We start from the raw sequence: 25,612 nt of genomic DNA, 5'->3' as shown, positions 1-25,612 counted from the left end.
TACAAAAGCAGCACAGCCCTCTCATCCCAGGAATCCATCTCGTGAACTTTTGCTGCACTCCAGTTCAGCATAAGCCTTAGAAAAGGAGATCGAAACTGGGCACACATTGCTCTCGGTGTGATCTCACCAACCTCACCAAGACTTCCTTACTCTATTTCTCCAACTCCCCTCTTCACGTCTAATTCATCGAGGTGATATTTTCTGAAAAGTAGACTTCTATTTTGATCACACTTTTTATTTCCTTAGGATATGGGGGTAGGGCCTGGGTGGGATTGTGGTCGGTGCAGACTCGATGGGCCGAATGGCCTCTTTCTGTACTGTAGGGTTTCTATGATTTCTATGATGTCCCAAAGTGCTTTACATCCAATTGAATGCTTATTTCAGTGTAGCCACTGTTGTAATGTGGGCAAGATCCCATAAACAGAAAATAAAATGGCCTGATAATTTGATTTTGAGGATGATGATTTTATGGCTACAACTGTAGGTTAACACTCTCGCCATGAAAACCTTCAACTTTTAATCTGTTTTTAGAAACATAGAAACATAGAAAAACTACAGCACAAACAGGCCCTTCGGCCTACAAGTTGTGCCGAACACATCCCTACCTTCTAGACCTACCCATAACCCTCCATCCTATTACGCTCCATGTACTCATCCAGGAGTCTCTTAAAAGACCCTATTGAGTTCGCCTCCACCACCACTGACGGCAGCCGATTCCACTCGCCCACCACCCTCTGTGTGAAAAACTTACCCCTAACATTTCCCCTGTACCTACCCCCCAGCACCTTAAACCTGTGTCCTCTCGTAGCAGACATTTCCACCCTGGGAAAAAGCCTCTGAGAGTCCACCCGATCTATGCCTCTCAACATCTTATATACCTCTATTAGGTCTCCTCTCATCCTACGTCTCTCCAAGGAGAAAAGACCGAGCTCCCTCAGCCTATCCTCAAGGCATGCCACTCAATCCAGGCAACATCCTTGTAAATCTCCTCTGCACCCTTTCAATCTTTTCCACATCCTTCCTATAGTGAGGCGACCAGAACTGAGTACAGTACTCCAAGTGGGGTCTGACAAGGGTCTTATATAGCTGCATCATTATCCCCGGACTCCTAAACTCAATCCCTCAATTGATAAAGACCAGCACACCATACGCCTTCTTAACCACCTCCTCCACCTGTGGGGCCGATTTTAGACTCCTATGGACCCGGACCCCAAGGTCCTTCTGATCCTCTACAGTACTAAGAGTCTTTCCCTTTATATTGTACTCCTTCGTCCCATTTGACCTGCCAAAATGGACCACGACGCATTTATCTGGGTTGAAGTCCATCTGCCACTTGTCCGCCCAGTCTTGCATCCTATCTATGTCCCTCTGTAACTTTGTATTTGTTGGAATTTAGAAGGCTGAGGGGGGATCTTATAGAGACCTATAAGATAATGAAGGGGCTGGATAGGGTAGAGATAGAGAGATTCTTTCCACTTAGAAAGGAAACTAGAACTAGAGGGCACAGCCTCAAAATAAAGGGGGGTCAGTTTAGGACAGTGTTGAGGAGGCACTTCTCCTCTCAGAGGGTGGTGAATCTCTGGAATTCTCTGCCCACTGAGGTGGTGGAGGCTACCTCATTGAATATGTTTAAATCACAGATAGATAGATTCCTGATCGGTAAGGGAATTAGGGATTATAGGGATCAGGCGGGTAAGTGGAACTGATTCACTTCAGATCAGCCATGATCTTATTGAATGGCGGGGCAGGCTTGAGGGGCTAGATGGCCTACTCCTGCTCCTAATTCTTATGTTCTTATGTTCCTATGTTCTGACATCCCTCCAGACTATCCACAACCCCACCAACCTTCGTGTCGTCGGCAAACTTACCAACCCATCCCTCCGCTTCCTCATCCAGGTCATTTATGAAAATGACAAACAGCTATGGGTCCCAGAATAGATCCCTGGGGCACACCACTGGTGACCGACCTCCATTTAGAAAAAGACCCATCTATACCCACTCTCTGCCTCCTTTGGGCAAGCCAGTTCTGGATCCACCGGGCAGCAGCCCCTTGGATCCCATGCCCTCTCACTTTTTCTAGAAGCCTTGCATGGGGGACCTTATCGAACGCCTTGCTAAAATCCATATAAACCACATCTACCGCCTTCCCTTCGTCATGTGTTTAGTCACATTTTCGAAGAACTCCACCAGGCTCGTAAGGCACGATCTGTCCTTGACAAAACTATGCTGAGTATTCTCAGTGAATTGTAGAATCTTCACAGTGCAGAAGGAAGACATTCAATTTGACTCTGAACCAACTTCCCAACAGATCATCCCACCCAGGCCTATCCCCGTAGCTCCATGTATTTGCTCCGCTAATCCCCCTAACCTACTCATCTTTGGACACTAAGGAGCGAAGTAGCATGGCCAATCCACCTAACCTACGCATCTTGGGACACTAAGGGGCAACTTAGCATGGCCAATCCACCTAACCTACGCATCTTGGGACACTAAGGGGCAACTTAGCATGGCCAATCCACCTAACCTATGCAGCTTGGGACACTAAGGGGCAACTTAGCATGGCCAATCCACCTAACCTGCACATCTTTGGACTGTGGGAGCAAACTGGAGCACCCAGAGGAAACCCACACAGACACGGGGAGAATGTGCAAACTCCACACAGACAGTGATCCGAGGCCAGAATTGAACCCGGGTCCCTGGCGCTGTGAGGCAGTAATGCTAACCACCGAATGGTTGAGGGATAAATAATTGTCCAGTTCATTGGGAAGAATGTCACTGCCCTTCTTTCAATGGTTGCCCAGGTAATTTTTTACATTCCCTGAGGTGTTGTGGCAGGGTCATTGGTTTAATGACTCACCCAACAGACAGCACCTCTGACAGTGCGGCACTCCCTCAGTACTGACCCTCTGACAGTGCAGCACTCCCCCAGTACTGACCCACTGACAGTGTGGCACTACCTCAGTACTGACCCTCTGACAGTGCAGCACTCCCTCAGTATTGACCCACTGACAGTGCAGCACTCCCTCAGTACTGACCCTCTGACAGTGCAGCACTCCCTCAGTACTGACCCTCTGACAGTGCAGCACTCCCTCAGTACTGACCCTCTGACAGTGCAGCACTCCCTCAGTACTGACCCTCTGACAGTGCGGCACTCCCTCAGTACTGACCCTCTGACAGTGCGGCACTCCCTCAGCACTGACCCTCTGACAGTGCAGCACTCCCTCAGTACTGACCCTCTGACAGTGCAGCACTCCCTCAGTACTGACCCTCTGACAGTGCAGCACTCCCTCAGTACTGACCCTCTGACAGTGCAGCACTCCCTCAGTACTGACCCTCTGACAGTGCGGCACTCCCTCAGTACTGACCCTCTGACAGTGCGGCACTCCCTCGGTACTGACCCTCTGACAGTGCGGCACTCCCTCAGCACTGACCCTCTGACAGTGCGGCACTCCCTCAGCACTGACCATCTGACAGTGCGGCACTCCCTCAGTACTGACCCTCTGACAGTGCGGCACTCCCTCAGCTCTGCACTGGGAGAGTCAGTCAAAATTTTTTGCTCACGTTCTTAAATGGGGACTCAAATTTGTGATCGAGACAGAAGTCCCGACTAACAGAGCCAGGACTGACGGTGCCATCAGCCCGAGGCACCCTGCCCCATGCACCATCCTGGACAGCGGGTACTGGAAGGTTCTGAATGCTAACTTGGCTTCCACGGGCCTTGCAGGGAACTTTGCCCAGAGGTAACTTTATCATTCTTCAACCCAAGGATCTTTCTGCCAACGCAATGCACCCTCCCCCGTCCACAATTCCGTGAACAATCTGCGAGAAAGTGTCAGCTGGAGAAGTTCCTTTTGTGTATTTAATCTTTTCCTGCCACTAGATCAGTTTAGCAGTTCAGGGTGTAGCCAAGACACCTTCCAGAGGTGACTGGCACCCTCTTGACAGTTGGCATCAAGATCTGGAGGAATCCATAGCACTTGGATAAATATTTACTCAGGTGACTTATCGAATAAAAACTAAAATATACAGTGACAAAATATATCATGAAAAGTGAAAGAGAAATGCAAGAGTTTTACACCAACATCTGCGAGAGAATTTCAGGGGTTTTATAAATAAAACACAGTAAACAATATCTAGGAATGAATTACAGACTGGAATCTAATCGATGGGTTCGGGGTGGTTTATATATAGAATAACAGATACCCGGGAGTGAGTTACAGACTGGAAGCTAATTGAGGGGTTCGGGGTGGTTTATATATAGAATAACAGATTCCCAGGAGTGAGTTACAGACTGGAATCTAATCGAGGGGTTCGGGGTGTTTGATATATAGAATAACAGATACCTGGGAGTGAGTTACAGACTAGAATCTAATCGAGGGGTTCGGGGTGGTTTATATATAGAATAACAGATACCCAGGAGCGAGTTACAGACTGGAATCTAATCGAGGGGTTCGGGGTGGTTTATATATAGAATAACAGATACCCGGGAGTGAGTTACAGACTGGAAGCTAATTGAGGGGTTCGGGGTGGTTTATATATAGAATAACAGATTCCCAGGAGTGAGTTACAGACTGGAATCTAATCGAGGGGTTCGGGGTGTTTGATATATAGAATAACAGATACCTGGGAGTGAGTTACAGACTGGAATCTAATCGAGGGGTTCGGGGTGGTTTATATATAGAATAACAGATTCCCAGGAGTGAGTTACAGACTGGAATCTAATCGAGGGGTTCGGGGTGGTTTATATATAGAATAACAGATACCCGGGAGAGAGTTACAGACTAGAATCTAATTGAGGGGTTCGGGATGGTTTATATATAGAATAACAGATACCCGGGAGTGAGTTACAGACTGGAATCTAATCAAGGGGTTCGCGGTGGTTTATATATAGAATAACAGATACCCAGAGTGAGTTACAGATTGGAATCTAATCGAGGGGTTTGGGGTGGTCTACATATAGAATAGTGAGTGAGTTACAGACTGGAATCTAATCGAGGTGTTCAGGGTGGTTTATATATAGAATAACAGATACCCAGGAGTGAGTTACAGACTGGAATCTCATCGAGGGGTTCGGGCTGGTCTATATATAGAATAACAGATATTTGGGAGTGAGTTACAGACTGGAATCTCATCGAGGGGTTCAGGGTGGTTTATATATAGAATAACAGATACTCGGGAGTGAGTTACAGACTGCAATCTAATCGAGGGGTTCAGTGTGGTTTATATATAGAATAACTGATACCCAGGAGTGAGTTACAGACTGAAATCTAATCACGGTGTTCGGGCTGGTTTGTATATAGAATAATGGATACCTGGGAGTGAGTTACAGACCAGAATCTAATCGAGGGGTTCGGGGTGGTTTATATATAGAATAACAGATACCCGGATTGAGTTACAGACTGGAATCTAATCTCGGGGTTCGGGCTGGTTTGTATATAGAATAATGGATACCCGGGAGTGAGTTACAGACTGGAATCTAATCGAGGGGTTCGGGGTGGTTTATATATAGAATAACAGATACCCAGGAATGAGTTACAAACTGGAATCTAATCAAGGGGTTCGGGCGGGTTTATATATAGAACAACAGATACCCGGAGTGAGTTACAGATTGGAATCTAATTGTGGGGTTTGGAGTGGTTTATATATAGAATAACAGATACCCGGGAGTGAGTTACAGACTGGAATATAATCGAGGGGTTCGGGATGGTTTATGTATAGAATAAAAGTATGTAAAGACTTATGTAAAGACTCGCATTCCAACCATTATTTTGTAAATTGAGTTTGTGTCTTTATATGCCCTGTTTGTGAACTGAACTCCGACTCACCTGATGAAGGAGCAGCGCTCTGAAAGCTAGTGGGTTTTGCTACCAAATAAACCTGTTGGACTTTAACCTGGTGTTGTGAGACTTCTTACTGTGTTTACCCCAGTCCAACACCGGCATCTCCACATCATGTGTACAATAACAGAAGTGTAGCCAATGTTGTAGTGTCGGAGGAATAGCAGCCAATTTGTGCACAGCAAGCTCCCACAAACAGCCATGTGATAATGACTAGATAATCTAATGTTACTGCTGCTGGTTGCAGGATTGAGTGTCAGGCTGGGTGAATGGTACAACTCCTGGGGCACTAGGACCCAGGAATCGCTAATGAGTGCCACTCTGAGCAGTATATTTATAGTGGGAGGGTGATACTGCAGCACTGTCAGTTCAATAGCAGGAGGGGAGAGAAGGAGAGAGCAAGAGAGATAGAACGAGAAGGGAAAAGAAGAAGGAAAGAAGATTTGAGACGTCAGTAGCAGCACACCATGTCTTTCGCCAGCTCCTCGGCCTCCAGCTCGTACAGACGGACCTTTGGGGGGGGTATGACGGGCTCTCCCCAGATGTCCAGGGCTTCCTACTCCAGTGGCCGGTTTGGAGGAGGGAACAGCAATCTCTCCTCCAGGGTCCTGATCTCCAAGTCCACCGCCCTGCCCTCCTACTCCAGCTTCCGCACCAAGGTGCCCAGCCGAGCCTACGAAGTGGTGGACTTTAACATTGCCGATGCTCTGAACCAGGAGTTTGTCCAGACCCGGACCAACGAGAAGGCGGAGATGCAGCACCTGAACGACCGCTTCGCCAGCTACATCGAGAAGGTGCGCTTCCTGGAGCAGCAGAACAAGGTGCTGGTGGCCGAGGTGAACCGGCTGAAGGGGCAGGAGCCAGGGAGAGTCAATGACCTCTACGAGCAGGAGATGAGGGACCTCCGGCGACAGATTGACGCACTGACCAACGAGAAGGTCCGGGTGGAGGTGGAGAGGGACAATCTGGCAGACGATCTGCAGAAACTCAAGCAGAGGTAGGACAACAGCCGACTCAGTGAGCTTCACAGACCTGACTGCTCTCCCACTCATACACCTCACTGGGGCGGCACGGTGGCACAGCGGGTTAGCACTGCTGCCTCACAGCACCAGGGACCCAGGTTCGATTCCCGGCTCGGGTCACTGCCTGTGTGGAGTCTGCACGTTCTCCCCGTGTCTACATGGGTTTCCTCCGGGTGCTCCGGTTTCCTCCCACAGTCCAAAGATGTGCAGTTCAGGTGGATTGGCCATGCTAAATTGCCACTTCGTGTCAGGGAGACTGGCTAGGGTAAATGCATGGTGTTATGGGGGTAGGGCCTGGGTGGGATTGTGGTTGGTGCAGACTCGATGGGCCGAATGTCCTCCTCCTGCACTGTAGAATCCTATGATACCCTCATTCAGACCCCTCCACTCTGCGCCATCATAAATATCCCCCATCCCTGTGCATCAGTTGTGGCACATTGCGTGACACTATTGTCTCTGCCTGAGAGGATTATTAGTTCCACAGCAACCCAGAGTATCTCCTCCAGGTTTGACAGTCCCCGGGCTACACTGTGTGGTGGACCTCAGTTGTGCCTTTGTCCTATATGGACCACCGTTGTGTGTGTTTGTCATACCTGGACACATCCCCTTCCAGTTTGGTTCCTCCCCTCAGCACCTAGTATAAAGGTGGCTGTCTCCTCCCCCTTGTTCAGTCCAGGTCGGTTATTTGTTGGGATCTGCTCCTGATTCTGTTGTGAATAAAAGCCTACACTTATATTGGCATATCGGTAGTCTTTCGCCTTATTGATAGCGCATCACACTGTCTGAGTTGTCGCTCCTTGGGCCAATCCCGCTCTGCCCTCCCAGGTAACTGGAGACTAATAATCCCATGACACTGTTTTGCGGAAGAGCAGGTGAATTCTCCCCGGGTTCCGCCCCAAGGTTTATCCCTCGACCAACATCGCTGAGTCAGGTTATTTGCTCAATATCTCATTGTTGTTTGTGGGATCTTGCTCTGCACAAATTGGCAGCTGAGTTTTGTGCTTTCTGGCAGTGGCTCCATTTCAGAAGCACCTCATTGTCTGTGAAGCAGCTTGGTACGTCCAAAGGCACAAAAGTTGTTTTAGGAATCAGTTTGTGGCCATCACTGACTGGGCCAATGGTGTGGCTCAGAAGGTAGTGGGTGAGCCGCCTTCAACCGCGGCAGTCCCTGTGGTGTAGGTACACCCACAATGCAGTTAGGGAGGGAGTGCCAGGATTTTGACCCAGTGACAGTGGAGGAACGGCTGATATATTTCCAAGTCAGGATGGTGAGTGACTTGGAGGGGAACCTCCAGGTGGAGGTATTCCCAGGTCTCTGCTGCCCTTGTCCTAGATGGTAGTGGTTGTGGGTTTGGAAGGCGCAGCCTAAGGAACCTTAGTGTGTTCCTGCAGTGCTTCTTGTAGACGGTGGACACTGGTTCCACTGTGTCTCGATTATATAAATATAGGTCTTTCTTTTCTTGAGCGAGTGACTGCAGATTGAGTTTTCTATCAGCGGTTTGTAAGGTTCATCGAAAGCTTTGGTGATGTGATGCTTATGATACTCAGTAACTCTGAGATACAGAGATCGTAATCCTGGCATGAAACTGAACTAACTCCCCAAAAATCAGCAGGAATGTTACCAAACTCTCCTTAAATCCCCAACTGGGGCCCTAATGTCCCTCAGGAAAGAGAACCTGCAATCCCAATCTGGAATCTTGAAGCTATGGATGTGGAGCTGTGAGTGGGAGTGTGTCGGGGACAAAAACCTTTGGGCTGATAGTGTTGGAAAGGTCTGAAAAAGCACACTATGTCGGAAAGGAGAAGAGATTGGGTTAGTGAGAGAGAGAGACAGAGACAGAGAGAGAGAGAGAGAGAGAGACTGGGATAGTGTGAGAGAGAGAGAGAGAGAGACAGAGAGAGAGAGAGAGAGAGACTGGGTTAGTGTGAGAGAGAGAGAGACAGAGAGAGAGAGAGAGAGACTGGGATAGTGAGAGAGAGAGAGAGACAGAGAGAGACTGGGATAGTGAGTGTGAGAGAGAGACAGAGAGAGACTGGGATAGTGTGAGAGAGAGACAGAGAGAGAGAGAGACTGGGATAGTGAGTGTGAGAGACAGAGAGAGAGAGAGACTGGGATAGTGAGTGTGTGTGTGAGAGAGAGAGAGAGACTGGGATAGTGAGTGTGAGAGAGAGAGACTGGGATAGTGAGTGTGAGAGAGAGGGAGAGAGAGAGACAGAGAGAGAGACAGAGAGACTGGGATAGTGAGAGAGAGAGAGAGAGACAGAGAGAGAGAGAGAGACTGGGATAGTGAGAGAGAGAGAGAGACAGAAAGAGAGACTGGGATAGTGAGTGTGAGAGACACAGAGAGAGAGAGAGACTGGGATAGTGAGTGTGTGAGAGAGAGACAGAGAGAGAGAGAGACTGGGATAGTGAGTATGAGAGAGAGAGAGAGAGAGACTGGGATAGTGAGTGTGAGAGAGAGAGACTGGGATAGTGAGTGTGTGAGAGAGAGAGAGAGACTGGGATAGTGAGTGTGTGAGAGAGAGAGAGAGAGAGACTGGGATAGTGAGTGTGAGAGAGAGGGAGAGAGAGACTGGGATAGTGAGAGAGAGAGAGAGACAGAGAGAGACTGGGATAGTGAGTGTGAGAAAGAGACAGAGAGAGACTGGGATAGTGTGAGAGAGAGAGACAGACAGAGAGAGAGACTGGGATAGTGAGTGTGAGAGACAGAGAGAGAGAGACTGGGATAGTGAGTGTGAGAGAGAGAGACTGGGATAGTGAGTGTGAGAGAGAGGGAGAGAGAGACTGGGATAGTGAGAGAGATACTCGGATAGTGAGTGAGAGAGACAGAGAGAAACTGGGATAGTGAGTGAGAGAGAGAGAGAGAAACTGGGATAGTGAGTGAGAGAGAGACTAGAATAGTGCTTGAGAGAGAGAGACTGAGATAGTGAGTGTGAGAGAGAGACTGAGATAGTGAGTGAGAGAGAGACTGGGATAGTGAGTGTGAGAGAGAGACTGAGATAGTGAGTGAGAGAGAGACTGGGATAGTGAGTGTGAGAGAGAGAGAAAGAGAGACTGGGATAGTGAGTGTGAGAGAGAGACTGAGATAGTGAGTGAGAGAGAGACTGGGATAGTGAGTGAGAGAGAGACTGGGATAGTGAGTGTGAGTGAGAGAGAGACTGGGATAGTGAGTGTGAGAGAGAGACTGAGATAGTGAGTGAGAGAGAGACTGGGATAGTGAGTGAGAGAGAGACTGGGATAGTGAGTGTGAGTGAGAGAGAAAGAGAGACTGGGATAGTGAGAGAGATACTCGGATAGTGAGTGAGAGAGAGAAACTGGGATAGTGAGTGAGAGAGAGAGAGAGAAACTGGGATAGTGATTGAGAGAGAGAGACTGAGATAGTGAGTGAGAGAGAGACTGGGATAGTGAGTGTGAGAGAGAGACTGAGATAGTGAGTGAGAGAGAGACTGGGATAGTGAGTGTGAGAGAGAGAGAGAGAGAGACTGGGATAGTGAGAGATGGACCAGGACAGTGGGAGATTGAGAGATTGGAACAGTGTGTCTGAGTTAGAGGATGCCTGTGGGATGAGGTCAGTCACTGTAGCCTCTTCACTGTACTGACAGTTAAAAATAAATTGAGAGTTAAATGAAAGATGTTGCTGTCACCAGAAGCAAGTCCAACACTTGGCAGAGAGTGACACTGTGTAATCTAATCAGCCTTTGATGCAGCAGTGAGTTAATTACATTCACCTCTTTTCCTCTGGACACCAGCTTCCATTTATACAATGGATTCTCGGCTTGGCAGTGTGCTGTTAGAGAGAAGTACTTCATCGGGTGAATGCCTAATGGAGGAGGCATTGACCTCTGCTTCCATTGCTGTGAGCGTTCTATAACAGGGTCGGCCATGTCACTAACTACAGGATGTAGGAGTCAAGGTGAGATCTCTGCGCTGCTCCAATTCTCTCCACCTGAGCATGGCTGATTTTAATCGTTCCATTGGTCACTGTACCTTCAGCTGCCTGGAGCCCAAGCCCTGGAATTCCCCACCCTAAACCTCTCTGCCTCCTTCTCTGTCTCTCTTCATCCCTTCAAGATGCTCCTTAAAACCTACCTCGCTGACAAATCTTTTGGGTATCTGCGTGAATATCTCATGCGGCCAAGCGTTTGTCTGCCCTGCTATGAAGCATTATGGGATATTTTCCACACCCTTCACTCACCAACACCATTCGCATCATCCATTTTAAACTGAGCAGAGAGGTTACAGCAACAAGGTGCATTTAGATAGCACCTTTAATATAATAAAACATCCCAAGGTGTTCACACAAGAGTTATCAAGCAAAGAATTTGACAATGTACGGAGGTACAAGGAGATGAAATCATAGAAAGAAATCATAGAAACCCTACAGTGCAGAAGGAGGCCACTCGGCCCATCGAGTCCGCACCGACCACAATCCCACCCAGGCCCTACCCCCACATATTTTACCCACCAATCCCTCTAACCTACACATCTCAGGACCCCAAGGGGCAATTTTTAACCTGGCCAATCAACCTAACCCGCACATCTTTGGACTGTGGGAGGAAACCGGAGCACCCGGAGGAAACCCACGCAGACACGAGGAGAATGTGCAAACTCCACACAGATGTCAAAGAGATAGGTTTTAAATAACATTGGAAAGGAGAAAGAGAGAATTGGAGAGGGGGAGAGATTTAAGAAGCAGTTTTATGAGTGGGGTTGTGACTTGTCTGAACAACGTTTCCACTGTGGCGATGCTTATCCATGCTGGTCCTGGGAAACAGTACAAAGTTTACAGAGAACCCAGCCAGATTTTCACTCATCAGAAAAATCAACTATTCTTATATTAACACCAAAAGAAGGATGCCACCGATGTGAACCGCAGCGAAAGGGCGAGAGAATGCAGCCAATGTCAAGCTAGATGATGCAAAATACTTCCGTGCTCACTTGCCAACACAGCAAGCAGCCGTGTGTGACAGGGGAGCACTGGTCACTCAGATACTCTCATACACACAGGAGCAATTCCATGGGAGACAAAACAGTCAAGAAACTTCAGGATCGCCGCATTCTCTGAAACAAGAGGATACCAACATTCGGGGCGACACGGTGGCACAGCGAGTTAGCACTCTTGTCTCACAGCGCCAGGGACCCAGGTTCGATTCCCGGCTCAGGTCACTGTCTGTGTGGAGTCTGCACGCTCTCCCCGTGTCTGCGTGGGTTTCCTCCGGGTGCTCCGGTTTCCTCCCACAGTCCAAAGATGTGCGGGATAGGTGGATTGGCCATCCTAAATTGCCCCTTAGTGTCGGGGGGACTAGCGAGGGTAAATGTGTGGGGTTATGGGGACAGGGCCTGGGTGGGATTGTGGTCGGTGTAGACTCGATGGGCCGAATGGCCTCCTTCTGCACTCTAGGGATTCTATGATTCCTTACAACAGTGACAAAGTGATGAAAATTCACAGGACTTTGAAACTCCGATCTCATACAAAGAGGTGAGAGCGAAGACTGTTTTCTGGAGAATTATCAGTTTTCTCACAGCAACAACTCCGACATGATTGCCGTCGCATATGTGACTGACGCACTAACCAGTCAGTCTCCACTTGCATGCTGCCTGCTACATTGGTACCGGCAAGGTGGAAAATGCAAGTTCATGTCGACCCCAGTGTGGCCGCCAGTCACACATCAATGGTGACGTTAGGAGTCAGACTAAGAAGGAACATTAGTGCCAACTTGAACTTGGCATTATTGAGAAATTTGGGGATGAGCCTCCCCTTGGCTCTCACCCACAGAGTTTAAAGTTTATTTATTAGTGTCACAAGTAGGCTTACGTTAACACTGCAATGAAGTTACTGTGAAAATCCCCTACTCGCCACACTCCAGCGCCTGTTCGGGTAACACTGAGGGAGAATTTAGCACGGCCAATGCACCCTAACCAGCACGTCTTTTGGACTGTGGGAGGAAACCGGAGCACCCGGAGGAAACCCACGCAGACAAGGGGAGACACCTTGTAACCATTCTGTGATTGTGCCCAATGGAATTCAGACATCCTGACGTTGACTGCAACTGGTCACCCGAATCAGCACAAAGTGACGGAGGCCGGGTCAGTCCGTGAATATTTTTAAGATGGAGGTCAATAGATTCTTGACAGTTGGGGGTGGATGGGAATTCGAAACACGAACCAATCAGCCATGATCTTATTGACTGGCAGAGCAGGCTCGAGGGGCCGAATGGCCTCCTGCTGCTTCTATTCCATATGTTTGTAAACGTCGACAAACTCTGGATTCATGGAGCTCTGAATTGTATCCTTTACTCTGCGTTTACTTTCAATCGATCGTTTGTGTGCATACATTATTAATTAGTTTAAAGTTTATTTACTGGTGTCACAAGTAGGCTTACATTAACACTGCGATGAAGTTACTGTGAAAATCCCCTAGTCGCCACACTCCGGCGCCTGTTCGGGTCAATGCACCCTAACCAGCACATCTTTCGGACTGTGGGAGGAAACCGGAGCACCCGAAGGAAATCCACGCAGACACGGGGAGAATGTGCAAACTCAACACAGACAGTGACCCAAGCCGGGAATCGAACCCGGGTCCCTGGCGCTGTGAGGCAGCAGTGCTAACCACTGTGCCACCATGCCATCCAGATGTGAGACCCAAGAGTGAGAACTAGATTAGAAACTGCTTTAATGTCCAGCCTCCAAACGATGAGAAAGACACAACTCCGACAATCAAAGACATCACAGAGAAAGTGCCTGATGGTAAATGCTTTGCTAAACTGGACCTCAAAGCAGGATACGATCAGATCGTTAACTATGTTGAAAGCTGAGACAGGCAGGTTTTTAATCAGTCCGGGAATCTAGGCTTATGGAGATAAGGCAGGAAAGTGGAGTTGAGGATGATCAGATCAGATCAGTCATGATCGATGGCACAGTGGTTAGCGCTGCTGCTTCACAGCGCCAGGAACCCGGGTTCGATTCCCGGCTTGTCTGTGTAGAGTTTGCATGTTCTCCCCATGTCTGCATGGGTTTCCTCCGGGTGCTCCAGTTTCCTCCCACAGTCTGAAAGATGTGTGGGTTAGGGTGCATTGGCCGTGCTAAATTCTCCCTCAGTGTAACCCGAACAGGCGCCGGAGTGTGGCGACTAGGGGATTTTCACAGTAACTTCATCGCAGTGTTAATGTAAGCCTACTTGTGACACCAGTAAATAAACTTTAAACTAATTAATAATGTATGCACACACACGATCGATTGAAAGTAAACACAGAGTAAAGGATACAATTCAGAGCTCCATGAATCCAGAGTTTGTCGACGTTTACAAACATATGGAATAGAAGCAGCAGGAGGCCATTCGGCCCCTCGATCCTGCTCTGCCAGTCAATAAGATCATGGCTGATTGGTTCGTGTTTCGAATTCCCATCCACCCCCAACTGTCAAGAATCTATTGACCTCCATCTTAAAAATATTCACGGACTGACCCGGCCTCCGTCACTTTGTGCTGATTCGAGTGACCAGTTGCATTCAACGTCAGGATGTCTGAATTCCATTGGGCACAATCACAGAATGGTTACGAGGTAGAAGGAGGCCATTCAGCCCATGGTGGCTGTACTGGCTCTCTGAACGAGCGTTTCACCTGATGCCATTCTCCTCCTGCCTTCTCCACTTGCCTTGCAGATCGTCACTTCTGCAATCAGCGTCCAATTCCCTCTGGAAAGCCTCACTGAACCAGTCCCCACCACACTCACAGGCAGCACATTCCAGAGCTGAAACACTCGCTGTGTAAAAAATCATTTAGATTCTGACAGTTTTCAGATTTGGCCCAGCAATCTATCAGCCTGGCGTAGTGAGATTAATGTCGAGGGAGGTTTATTATGCACCAGCTTCTTGTTATTTACAGTGGTTAATGGAACAGTGTAGAGGGAGCTTTATTCTGTATCTAACCTTGTGCTGTACCTGTCCTGGGAGTGTTTGATGGGGGACAGTGTAGAGGGAGCTTTATTCTGTATCTAACCTTGTGCTGTACCTGTCCTGGGAGTGTTTGATGGGGGACAGTGTAGAGGGAGCTTTACTCTGTATCTAACCCCATGCTGTACCTGTCCTGGGAGTGTTTGATGGGGGACAGTGTAGAGGGAGCTTTATTCTGTATCTTACCCCGTGCTGCACCTGTCCTGGGAGTGTTTGATGGGGACAGTGTAGAGGGAGCTTTATTCTGTATCTAACCTTGTGCTGTACCTGTCCTGGGAGTGTTTGATGGGGGACAGTGTAGAGGGAGCTTTATTCTGTATCTTACCCCGTGCTGCACCTGTCCTGGGAGTGTTTGATGGGGACAGTGTAGAGAGAGCTTTATTCTGTATCTTACCCTGTGCTGCACCTGTCCTGGGAGTGTTTGATGGGGACAGTGTAGAGGGAGCTTTATTCTGTATCTAACCCCGTGCTGTACCTGTCCTGGGAGTGTTTGATGGGGACAGTGTAGAGGGAGCTTTATTCTGTATCTAACCCCGTGCTGCACCTGTCCTGGGAGTGTTTGATGGGGACAGTGTAGAGGGAGCTTTATTCTGTATCTAACCCTGTGCTGTACCTGTCCTGGAAGTGTTTGATGGGGGCAGTGTAGAGGGAGCTTTATTCTGTATCTAACCCTGTGCTGTACCTGTCCTGGGAGTGTTTGATGGGGACAGTGTAGAGGGAGCTTTATTCTGTATCTAACCCTGTGCTGTACCTGTCCTGGAAGTGTTTGATGGGGACAGTGTAGAGGGAGCTTTATTCTGTATCTAACCCCATGCTGTACCTGTCCTGGGAGTGTTTGATGGGGACAGTGTAGAGGGAGCTCTACTCTATACCTAACCCCATGCTGTACCTGTCCTGCGAGTGTTTGATGGGGGACAGTGTAGTGGGAGCTTTACTCTGTATCTAACCCCGTGCTGTACCTGTCCTGGGAGTGTTTGATGGGGACAGTGTAGAGGGAGCTTTACTCTGTATCTAACCCCGTGCTGTACCTGTCCTGGGAGTGTTTGATGGGGGACAGTGTAGAGGGAGCTTTACTCTGTATCTAACCCCGTGCTGTACCTGTCCTGCGAGTGTTTGATGGGGGACAGTGTAGTGGGAGCTTTACTCTGTATCTAACCCCATGCTGTACCTGTCCTGGGAGTGTTTGATGGGGACAGTGTAGAGGGAGCTCTACTCTATACCTAACCCCATGCTGTACCTGTCCTGGGAGTGTTTGATGGGGACAGTGTAGAGGGAGCTCTACTCTATACCTAACCCCATGCTGTACCTGTCCTGGGAGTGTTTGATGGGGACAGTGTAGAGGGAGCTTTACTCTGTATCTAACTCCGTGCTGTACCTGTCCTGGGAGTGTTTGATGGGGACAGTGTGGAGGGAGCTTTACTCTGTATCTAACCCCGTGCTGTACCTGTCCTGGGAGTGTTTGATGGGGACAGTGTGGAGGGAGCTTTACTCTGTATCTAACCCCATGCTGTACCTGTCCTGGGAGTGTTTGATGGGGACAGTGTGGAGGGAGCTTTACTCTGTATCTAACCCCATGCTGTACCTGTCCTGGGAGTGTTTGATGGGGGCAGTGTGGAGGGAGCTTTACTCTGTATCTAACTCCGTGCTGTACCTGTCCTGGGAGTGTTTGATGGGGACAGTGTGGAGGGAGCTTTACTCTGTATCTAACCCCGTGCTGTACCTGTCCTGGGAGTGTTTGATGGGGACAGTGTGGAGGGAGCTTTACTCTGTATCTAACCCCATGCTGTACCTGTCCTGGGAGTGTTTGATGGGGACAATGTGGAGGGAGCTTTACTCTGTATCTAACCCCATGCTGTACCTGTCCTGGGAGTGTTTGATGGGGACAGTGTGGAGGGAGCTTTACTCTGTATCTAACCCCGTGCTGTACCTGTCCTGGGAGTGTTTGATGGGGACAGTGTGGAGGGAGCTTTACTCTGTATCTAACCCCGTGCTGTACCTGTCCTTGGAGTGTTTGATGGGGACAGTGTAGAGGGAGCTTTACTCTGTATCTAACCCCGTGCTGTACCTGTTCTGGGAGTGTTTGATGGGGACAGTGTGGAGGGAGCTTCACCCAGAGAATTAAATGTGCTGTAGCAGGTGTCTCTGTTCTAACAGTATCATAAGAACATAAGAACATGAGAAATAGGAGCAGGAGTAGGCCATCTAGCCCCTCGAGCCTGCCCCGCCATTCAATAAGATCATGGCTGATCTGAAGTGAATCAGTTCCACTTACCCGCCTGATCCCTATAACCCCTAATTCCCTTGCCGATCAGGAATCCATCTATCCGTGATTTAAACATATTCAATGAGGTAGCCTCCACCACTTCAGTGGGCAGAGAATTCCAGAGATTCACCACCCTCTGAGAGGAGAAGTTCCTCCTCAACTCTGTCCTAAACTGACCCCCCTTTATTTTGAGGCTGTGTCCTCTAGTTCTAGCTTCCTTTCTAAGTGGAAAGAATCTCTCCACTTCTACCCTATCCAGCCCCTTCATTATCTTATAGGCCTCTATAAGATCCCCCCTCAGCCTTCTAAACTCCAACGAGTACAAACCCAATCTGCTCAGTCTCTCCTCATAATCAACACCCCTCATCTCTGGTATCAACCTGGTGAACCTTCTCTGCACTCCCTCCAAGGCCAATATATCCTTTCGCAAGTAAGGGGACCAAAACTGCACACAGTATTCCAGCTGCGGCCTCACCAATGCCTTGTACAGATGCAGCAAGACATCTCTGCTTTTATATTCTATCCCCCTCGCGATAAATGCCAACATCCCATTTGCCTTCTTGATCACCTGTTGTACTTGCAGACTGAGTTTTTGCGTCTCATGCACAAGGATCCCCAGGTCCCTTTGCACAGTAGCATGTTGTAATTTTTTTCCATTTAAATAATAATTCAATTTGCTATTATTTCTTCCAAAGTGAATAACCTCGCATTTGCCAACGTTAGACTCCATCTGCCAGATCCTCGCCCACTCTCCACGATTAGATACTATTAGGACAGCGCAGTGATGAGAAGGGAAATATTTGGTATCAATTGTGCGCACAGACTGCTCTTCCCCCTCCCTGGAGTACTTGTGTCTGAAAGTGTCAGATTATTTTAAGTCAAGCCATTTAAAGCCTTTACGACCTTGTGGTTGCCCATATTTGGAGAACTGGCAGGAGCGATGGAGGGGGAGGGGGTGAAAGAGTGTTAAAGGATTCCATCAGGCAACACAGGCCAGGAATATAAAAAACAATGCTGCTCAGTGATAAAGTTAATTAATAGTAAGAAAAATAGCACATCTGGAGTTTAAGTTGCAACTAATTTGTAATTTACAGAAAGGGAAATGGTGTCAGAGTTTCTCCTTCTCTTTGGGCACTGATCTCTGTCCGTCCCGGGTAAAGTTCAGACACTGCCAGTCCAGTGGGATTTGCATCAATGACAATTATCCCAATAATTTAGTAACACCATTGTTGGTTGTGTGGGCTGCACCTCAGTGGCATTTAAACCTTGGAGCCAGAAATTCGTGCTTTCAGATCCATCTCCACAGCCTTGAGCACCCAATCCTTGCTGACTCCTCCAGCGCTGGTGCTGCGGGAGTGCTGCCCTGTCAGAGGTGCCGTCTGTCAGATAGAATGTTAAACTGAGGCCCCTTCTTGCCTCTGAGATGGACATAAAGAATTCCCACGGCCACTGTTTCAAAGCAGAGCCGGGGAGTTCCGCAATCAACTAAAAGTAAACAGATTATCAAAGGTTAAAGTTTATTTATTAGTGTCACAAGTAGGCTTACATTAACACTGCAATGAAGTTACTGTGAAAATCCCTTAGTTGCCACACTCCGGCGCCTGTTCGGGCACACTGAGGGAGAATTGAACATGGCCAATGCACCCTAACCAGCACGTCTTTCAGACTGTGGGGGGAAACCGGAGCGTCCGGAGGAAACCCACGCAGACACGGGGAGAACGTGCAGACTCGGCACAGACAGTGACCCAAGCCGGGAATCGAACCCGGGTCCCTGGTGCTGTGAGGCAGCAGTGCTAACCACTGTGCCACCATGCCATTAACTGCTGTTTGTGGGATCTTGCTGTGTGCAAAATCGCTGCTGTGCTCCCTACATTAAAACAGTGAGTATACTTTAGAAAAAGTGTTTCAGTGGCTGTGGGATCTTGCTGTGTAAAATGCAATGGGGGTGCGAGTTATTGAAGACCTCAATTGTAATGGGCCTACCTGCTGGCTGAAGCCTGGGGTGGGGGTCAGGCTGTTTATTGCCATGACAACCATTTCCATATCACTCACCCCTACCTATTTTTCACCTGGGATGTATGGGCTGCCATGACAACAGGATTCCCCCATTTCAAAAGGGGTGTGATTTCCAGTCTGGGGATCTGGTGACGGGGGTGGGTGGGTGCAGGGTGCAGATGGCGGAAACAACTTGAGACTGGGGCTCTTTTCTTTGGTCAGGCAATGGTGGCACAGTGGCCAGCACTGCTGCCTCACAGCGCCAGGGACCCGGGTTCAATTCCAGCCTTGGGTCACTGTCTGTGTGGAGTTTGCATGTTCTCCCCGTGTCTGAGTGAGTTTCCTCCGGGTGCTCCGGTTTCCTCCCACAATCCAAAGATGTGCAGGTTAGGTGGAATGGCCATGCTAAATTGTCCCTTTGTGTCCCAAGATGTGTAGGTTACGGGGATTAGTGGAGTAAATCATAGAATCATAGAAACCCGACAGTGCAGAAGGAGGCCATTTGGCCCATCGAGCCTGCACCAACAGCAATCCCACCCAGGCCCTATCTCCATAACACCGCATATTCACCCTGCTAATCCCCCTGACACGAAGGGGCAATTTAGCATGGCCAATTAACCTAACCACCACACCTTTGGACTGTGGAGGAAACTGGAGTACCCAGAGGAAACCCACGCAGACACGGGGAGAACGTGCAGACTCCGCACAGACAGTGACCCAAGCAGAGAATCGAACCGGGGTCCCTGGCGCTGTGAGGCAGCAGTGCTAACCACTGTGCCGCGGTGCTGCTCGTGGGGTAAGGTCTGGGTGGGATGCTCTGTCGGATACTCGGTGCAGACTTGATGGGCCGAATGGCCAGCTTCTGCACTGTAGGGGTTCCATGATTTTTTATGAACACTCCAGATTTTCCGAGTGGGTGAAGGGCGGAAGCAGATTAGCCGGACGACAGGAAGGGCCAAGGATCCAGGAACCGGTTCCTGGAGTGCAGCTTGTAAACTAATCTCGACTCTGTTTTCATTGCTACTTCATCTGCTTCCTCATCAAGTGACACCGTTACACCAGTTTATATTTCTTTATGAAGATATGAAACAAGAGCTGGAGTATAAAACCGCTGGAGCCTGCTCCATCATTCAGTCAGATCACAGAGTGTCTCAGTGTGAATCACGTGGAGAAGCAGGAGGCAGGGCTTATTCCCGCTGGAGAGGCCGGCAGCACAGCGCAGAGTGCGCCACTGCACATGCACCCGTCTGTCAGTGCCGAGATCCGCACGTGCGCAATAGCCCCGCACTGCCGGCCTCCCGATCGCTGGCCAGCCCCACGACCCCTGCATCGCCAGCCTGGCGACCCCCCCATGGCGTGATCGCTGCCCCCCCCCCCCGAACATGCCCGGGCCAACATCGATCACGCCCCTCCCACAGCCCCGATCTCCTGATCCCCCTGATTTCCTCCACCCCGCAGCCCTGACCCCTTTCCACGCCTCCCCCCCCCGCACTCCTGACAGCCCCCCCTGCAATCCTGACCCCCCCCAGCAGGCTGCCTCACCCCCACCAACCCAGTGGCCAGCCCTGATCGCTGGCCTCCCCACCCCCCCCCCCCCCCCCCCCCCGCTCAGTCACTCAGCCTAAAGTGCAGAGTGGCAGCGGGACCCCCACTGCCACCGACTGCTCCCAGAGGCCCCACCCCCATCAGGCCCCGCCCCATTAGGTTCTGCCCCCTTGACATTTCCCGATGCCCGGTGGGTATTGGTGCTTTGCCCTTTGGGGGGGGGTGCCAGTGGGCCCAGGCTGGCACTGTCAAGGTGGCAATGCTCAGGGGGCACCCCCACTGACACCCAACCCTCCGGGGGGGCCTCGATTGTCCCCCCCCTTCCCTCCAGTGGGGTCGCCCGCCAGCTCCCCGCAAGTGGGGAGGTAAACTAAACCCCGCTGGAGTGAAACACTCCTGATGGGGGTGGGGGGGGGGGGGGGGGGGGGGTGTGGCGGGGGGCGGGGGGCGGTGGGAGGTGGTGGCAAAGGCTAGTGGGCCCAGAAACTTCAGTCCCAGACCCGCTAATGCTGTTTAAATCGCAGGCAAATCAGGATTTGAATCATACAGTCCCCATGCCAGATTTTGGCAGGGAGCTAACAGCGCCAGGAATCGGGCTGCCGGAGACGTCCAGAGCCCGTGGTGCCCAGTGGGCAGCCCGTGAAATGGCCTCGACTAGAGTTTCCCAGCCCGCTGCGCTCCTGGGGGAAATCACCCCCTTTGTTTCTGAGTGAGATCCTTTTCATCTTCATATTGGTTCAATGTCGACAGGAATTCATTGCAAACAGGCTTTGAAAGAACTGACGGATTCTCGGCCCCGTTTCATCAGGCCCTGGTCCTCCCACTCTCTCTGTTTACCCATCCATCTTCCACCCTCCATAACCTTGATCCAAAACTCTGCTGCCCTATCTTCAAACTCATAGAATAGAATCATAGAATCCCTACAGTGCAGAAGGAGGCCATTGGGCCCATCAAGTCTGCTCCGGCCACAATCCTACCCAGGCCCTATCCCCATACATTTACCCTAGCCAGTCCCCCTGACACTAAGGGGCAATTTAGCATGGCCGAACCACCTAACCCACCTAACCCTCCTGTGGGAGGAAACCGGAGCACCCAAAGGAAACCCACGCAGACACGGAGAGAATGTGCAAACTGCACGCAGACAGGACCCAAGGTTGGATCGAGTCCAGGTCTCTGGAGCTGTGAGGCAGCAGTGCTAACCACTGTGCCACCGTGCCACTTACATCAAATCCCATTCATCCAGGATCCCCTTTGCTCACTGATCCTTTGACTCTCGGTCCAGCAGTGTCTCAGTGTGTCTCCCAGTCCTGGACACCGTTTACAATGCACTGACAGGTTAAACCTCAGCTGTTCTGTTACGTGTTAGCTGTCAGATTTTCCCTATTATGTTTCTGAAGGTGACTGATCGAGTTGAGAAGGAAACATGGATTTATAAATAGTAGCGTCGAGTACAAGAGCAAAGAAGTTAGGTTAGACTTTTATTGAATCATTGGTTCGAACCCAGCTGGAGTATTGTTTAGAACATAGAAAAACTACAGCACAAACAGGCCCTTCGGCCCACAAGTTGCGCCGGTCATGTCCCTACCTACCCAGGCTTATATATAGGCTTACCTATAACCCTCAATCCTATTAAGTCCCATGTACTCATCCAGAAGTCTCTTAAAACACCCTATCGAGTTTGCCTCCACCACCACTGACGGCAGCCGATTCCACTCACCCACCACCCTCTGAGTGAAAAACTTACCCCTGACATCTCCTCTGTACCTACTCCCCAGCACCTTAAACCTGTGTCCTCTCGTAGCAGCCATTTCAGCCCTGGGAAAAAGCCTCCGAGAATCCACCCGATCTATACCTCTCAACATCTTGTACACCTCTATCAGGTCACCTCTCATCCTTCGTCTCTCCAAGGAGAAAAGACCGAGCTCCATCAGCCTATCCTCATAAGGCATGCCAACCAATCCAGGCAACATCCTTGTAAATCTTCTCTGCACCCTTTCAATCATTTCCACATCCCTCCTGTAATGAGGCGACCAGAACTGAGCACAGTACTCCAAGTGGGTTCTGACGAGGGTCTTATAAAGCTGCATCATTATCTCCGGACTCCTAAACTCAGTCCCTCGATTGATGAAGGCCAGCAAACCATATGCCTCCTTAACCACCTCCTCTACCTGCGAGGCCGATTTAAGAGTCCTATGGACTCAGACCCCAAGGTCCTTCTGATCCTCTACACTGCTAAGAGTCTTACCCTTGATATTATACTCCTTCATCCCATTTGACCTGCCAAAATGGACCACTACACATTTATCCGGGTTGAAGTCCATCTGCCACTTCTCCACCCAGTCTTGCATCCTATCTATGTCTCGCTGCAGCTTCTGACATCCCTCCAGACTATCCACAACACCACCAACCTTCGTGTCGTCGGCAAACTTACCAACCCATCCCTCCACTTCCTCATCCAGGTCATTTATGAAAATGACAAACAGCAAGGGTCCCAGAACAGATCCCTGGGGCACTCCACTGGTCACTGACCTCCATGCAGAGAAAGACCCCTCCACAGCCACTCTCTGCCTTCTGCAGGCAAGCCAGTTCTGAATCCACAAGGCAACAGCCCCTTGGATCCCATGCCCTCTCATTTTCTCGAGAAGTCTTGCATGGGGGACCTTATCGAACGCCTTGCTGAAGTCCATGTAAACCACATCTACCGCTTTTCCTTCGTCAATGTGTTTAGTCACATTTTCAAAGAACTCCACCAGGCTCATAAGGCACGATTTGCCTTTGACAAAGCCGTGCTGACTACTTTTGAGCATACTAAACTTCCCTAAATGTTCATAAATCCTGTCCCTCAGGATCTTCTCCATCAACTTACCAACCACTGAGATTAGACCCACCGGTCGGTAATTTCCTGGGCTATCCCTATTCCCTTTCTTGAATATAGGAACCACATCCGCAATCCTCCAATCCTCCGGAACCTCTCCCGTCTCCATCGATGACACAAAGATCATCGCCAGAGGCTCTGCAATCTCTTCCCTCGCCTCCCACAGTAACCTGGGGTACATCCCATCTGGTCCCGGCAACTTATCTATCTTGATGCTATTCAAAATTTCCAACACATCCTCTTTCTTAATGTCCACATACTCAATCTTCTCAGTCCGCCTCAATCCTGCAGTACAATCTCCCAGGTCTTTTTCCACCGTGAATACCGAGGTAAAATATTCATTAAGCACCTCTGCTATTTCTTCCGGTTCTGTACAGACTTTCTCTCCTTCAGGGCCACACACTTTCAGAAGGATGTCACGGCCTTAGAGAGAGTGCGCAGGAAATTTACAATATAGTATCGGAGATGAGTCATAGAGAGTTTTCCAGCACAGAAAAAGGTCCTTTGGCCCATTGTGTCTGAGCCTATCCACTCTAATCCTATTCCCAGCACTTGGTCCGTAGCCTTCTATACTAGTGTTTCAAGTGCTTATCTTAAATGTTGTGAGGTTCTCCAAGACACGAGGCAAGGTGAAATTGTTCTCCTTGGAGCAGAGAAGGTTAAGGGTTGATTTATTAGAGGCTTTATGAGGGATCATAGAATCATAGAAACCCTACAGTGCAGAAGGAGGCCATTCGGCCCATCGAGTTTGCACCGACCACAATCCCACCCCACATATTTACCCGCTAATCCCTCTAACCTACGCATCCCAGGACTCTAAGGGGCAATTTTTAACCTGGCCAATCAACCTAACCTGCACATCTTTGGACTGTGGGAGGAAACCGGAGCACCCGGAGGAAACCCACGCAGACACGAGGAGAATGTGCAAACTCCACACAGACAGTGACCCGAGCCAGGAATCGAACCCGGGACCCTGGAGCTGTGAAGCAGCAGTGCTAACCACTGTGCTACCGTGCCGGGGTTTTGATAGAGTAGATAGGGAGGAACTGTTTCCAGAGGCAGTAGGGTCAGGAACCAGAGAGACACAGACCGAAGGTCATTGATAAAGGAAGCCGATACGCGATGTGGTGAATGATATTTTACTCAGTGGGTTGCTCTGATCTGGAAGGCATTGCCTGAAAAGGAAGCAGATTCAGTAAGAGCTTTCAAAAGGGAATTGAATAAGGGGAAGAATTGGCGGAGGCAAAGGGAAAGAGCAGGGGGGAGTGGGAATAATTCATAGAATCATTGCATCATAGAATCATTCAGTGCAGAAGAGGCCCTTCGGCCCATTGGGTCTGCACTGATACGTGGGAAACACCTGATCTCCCATCTGATCCCATTTACCAGCACTTGGCCCATAGCCTTGGAAAGGAAGGAAGTGGCCCTGGGTATAATGGATGCATTTGTGGTTGTCTTCCAAAATTCTATAGACTCTGGCGCAGTTCATACAGATTCTAGAGTAGCAAATGTAAACCCCATTATTTAAAAAGGGAGGTTTACAGATCAGTTCACCTGACCTCAGTAGTGGGGAAGACAGCACCATAGAATCCCCACAGTGCAGAAGGAGGCTATTCAGCCCATCGAGTCTTCACCGACTCTCCAAAAGAACATCTCACCCTTGCCTTTGGATAGTTTTAATTGGAGCTAATTGGAGCTCTCTCCTTTCCTTCTCTATGAACGGTATGCTTTGTCTGTATAGCGCGCAAGAAACAATACTTTTCACTGTATCCCAATACATGTGACAATAATAAATCAAATTAAAATAATTGGATAGCTCTTTTAAAAAGCCAGCAGAGGATATTTTTCACGAGCATAGCACCTTTTTCTGTGTGCTAGCTTCTTGTTTATATCATCTCCTCCCCTGTTTAAGTGGCAGGATCTGCTCCTTGATACCAATATCGCCTCGGAGTTAGACATTTGTGCTGGGCTCATGTTCCATGACAAAGTCTAGTGCCTCGGTCGTGCAGTAATGCGCTCCCCTGTCTGTATTCTCAAGGTGATTCCATGACCTCTGCTGTGAAGAAGAGCAGGGAAAAGTTCTCTCCAGGTCAATGATTATCCCGCGACATGTAAACAGTGTAA

At 49.5% G+C, this 25,612-nt stretch overlaps 1 protein-coding gene across 1 annotated transcript in view; it reads left to right on the top strand.

Moving 5' to 3' along the window:
- Positions 1-6,125: 6,125 nt before the first annotated feature.
- The window catches only part of LOC144504112 (desmin-like), a 37,270-nt gene continuing 17,783 nt past the window's right edge, over positions 6,126-25,612 (top strand). The window contains exon 1 of the mRNA XM_078229289.1: positions 6,126-6,834. Within this exon, the coding sequence (XP_078085415.1) occupies positions 6,305-6,834 (530 nt within the window). The 5' untranslated portion in view covers positions 6,126-6,304. The remainder of the gene's footprint in view (positions 6,835-25,612) is intronic.

This window comes from Mustelus asterias, chromosome 14 (assembly GCF_964213995.1).
Source record: "Mustelus asterias chromosome 14, sMusAst1.hap1.1, whole genome shotgun sequence".
Taxonomy (NCBI): domain Eukaryota; kingdom Metazoa; phylum Chordata; class Chondrichthyes; order Carcharhiniformes; family Triakidae; genus Mustelus; species Mustelus asterias.
This window is presented reverse-complemented; position numbering and strand designations above follow the sequence as displayed.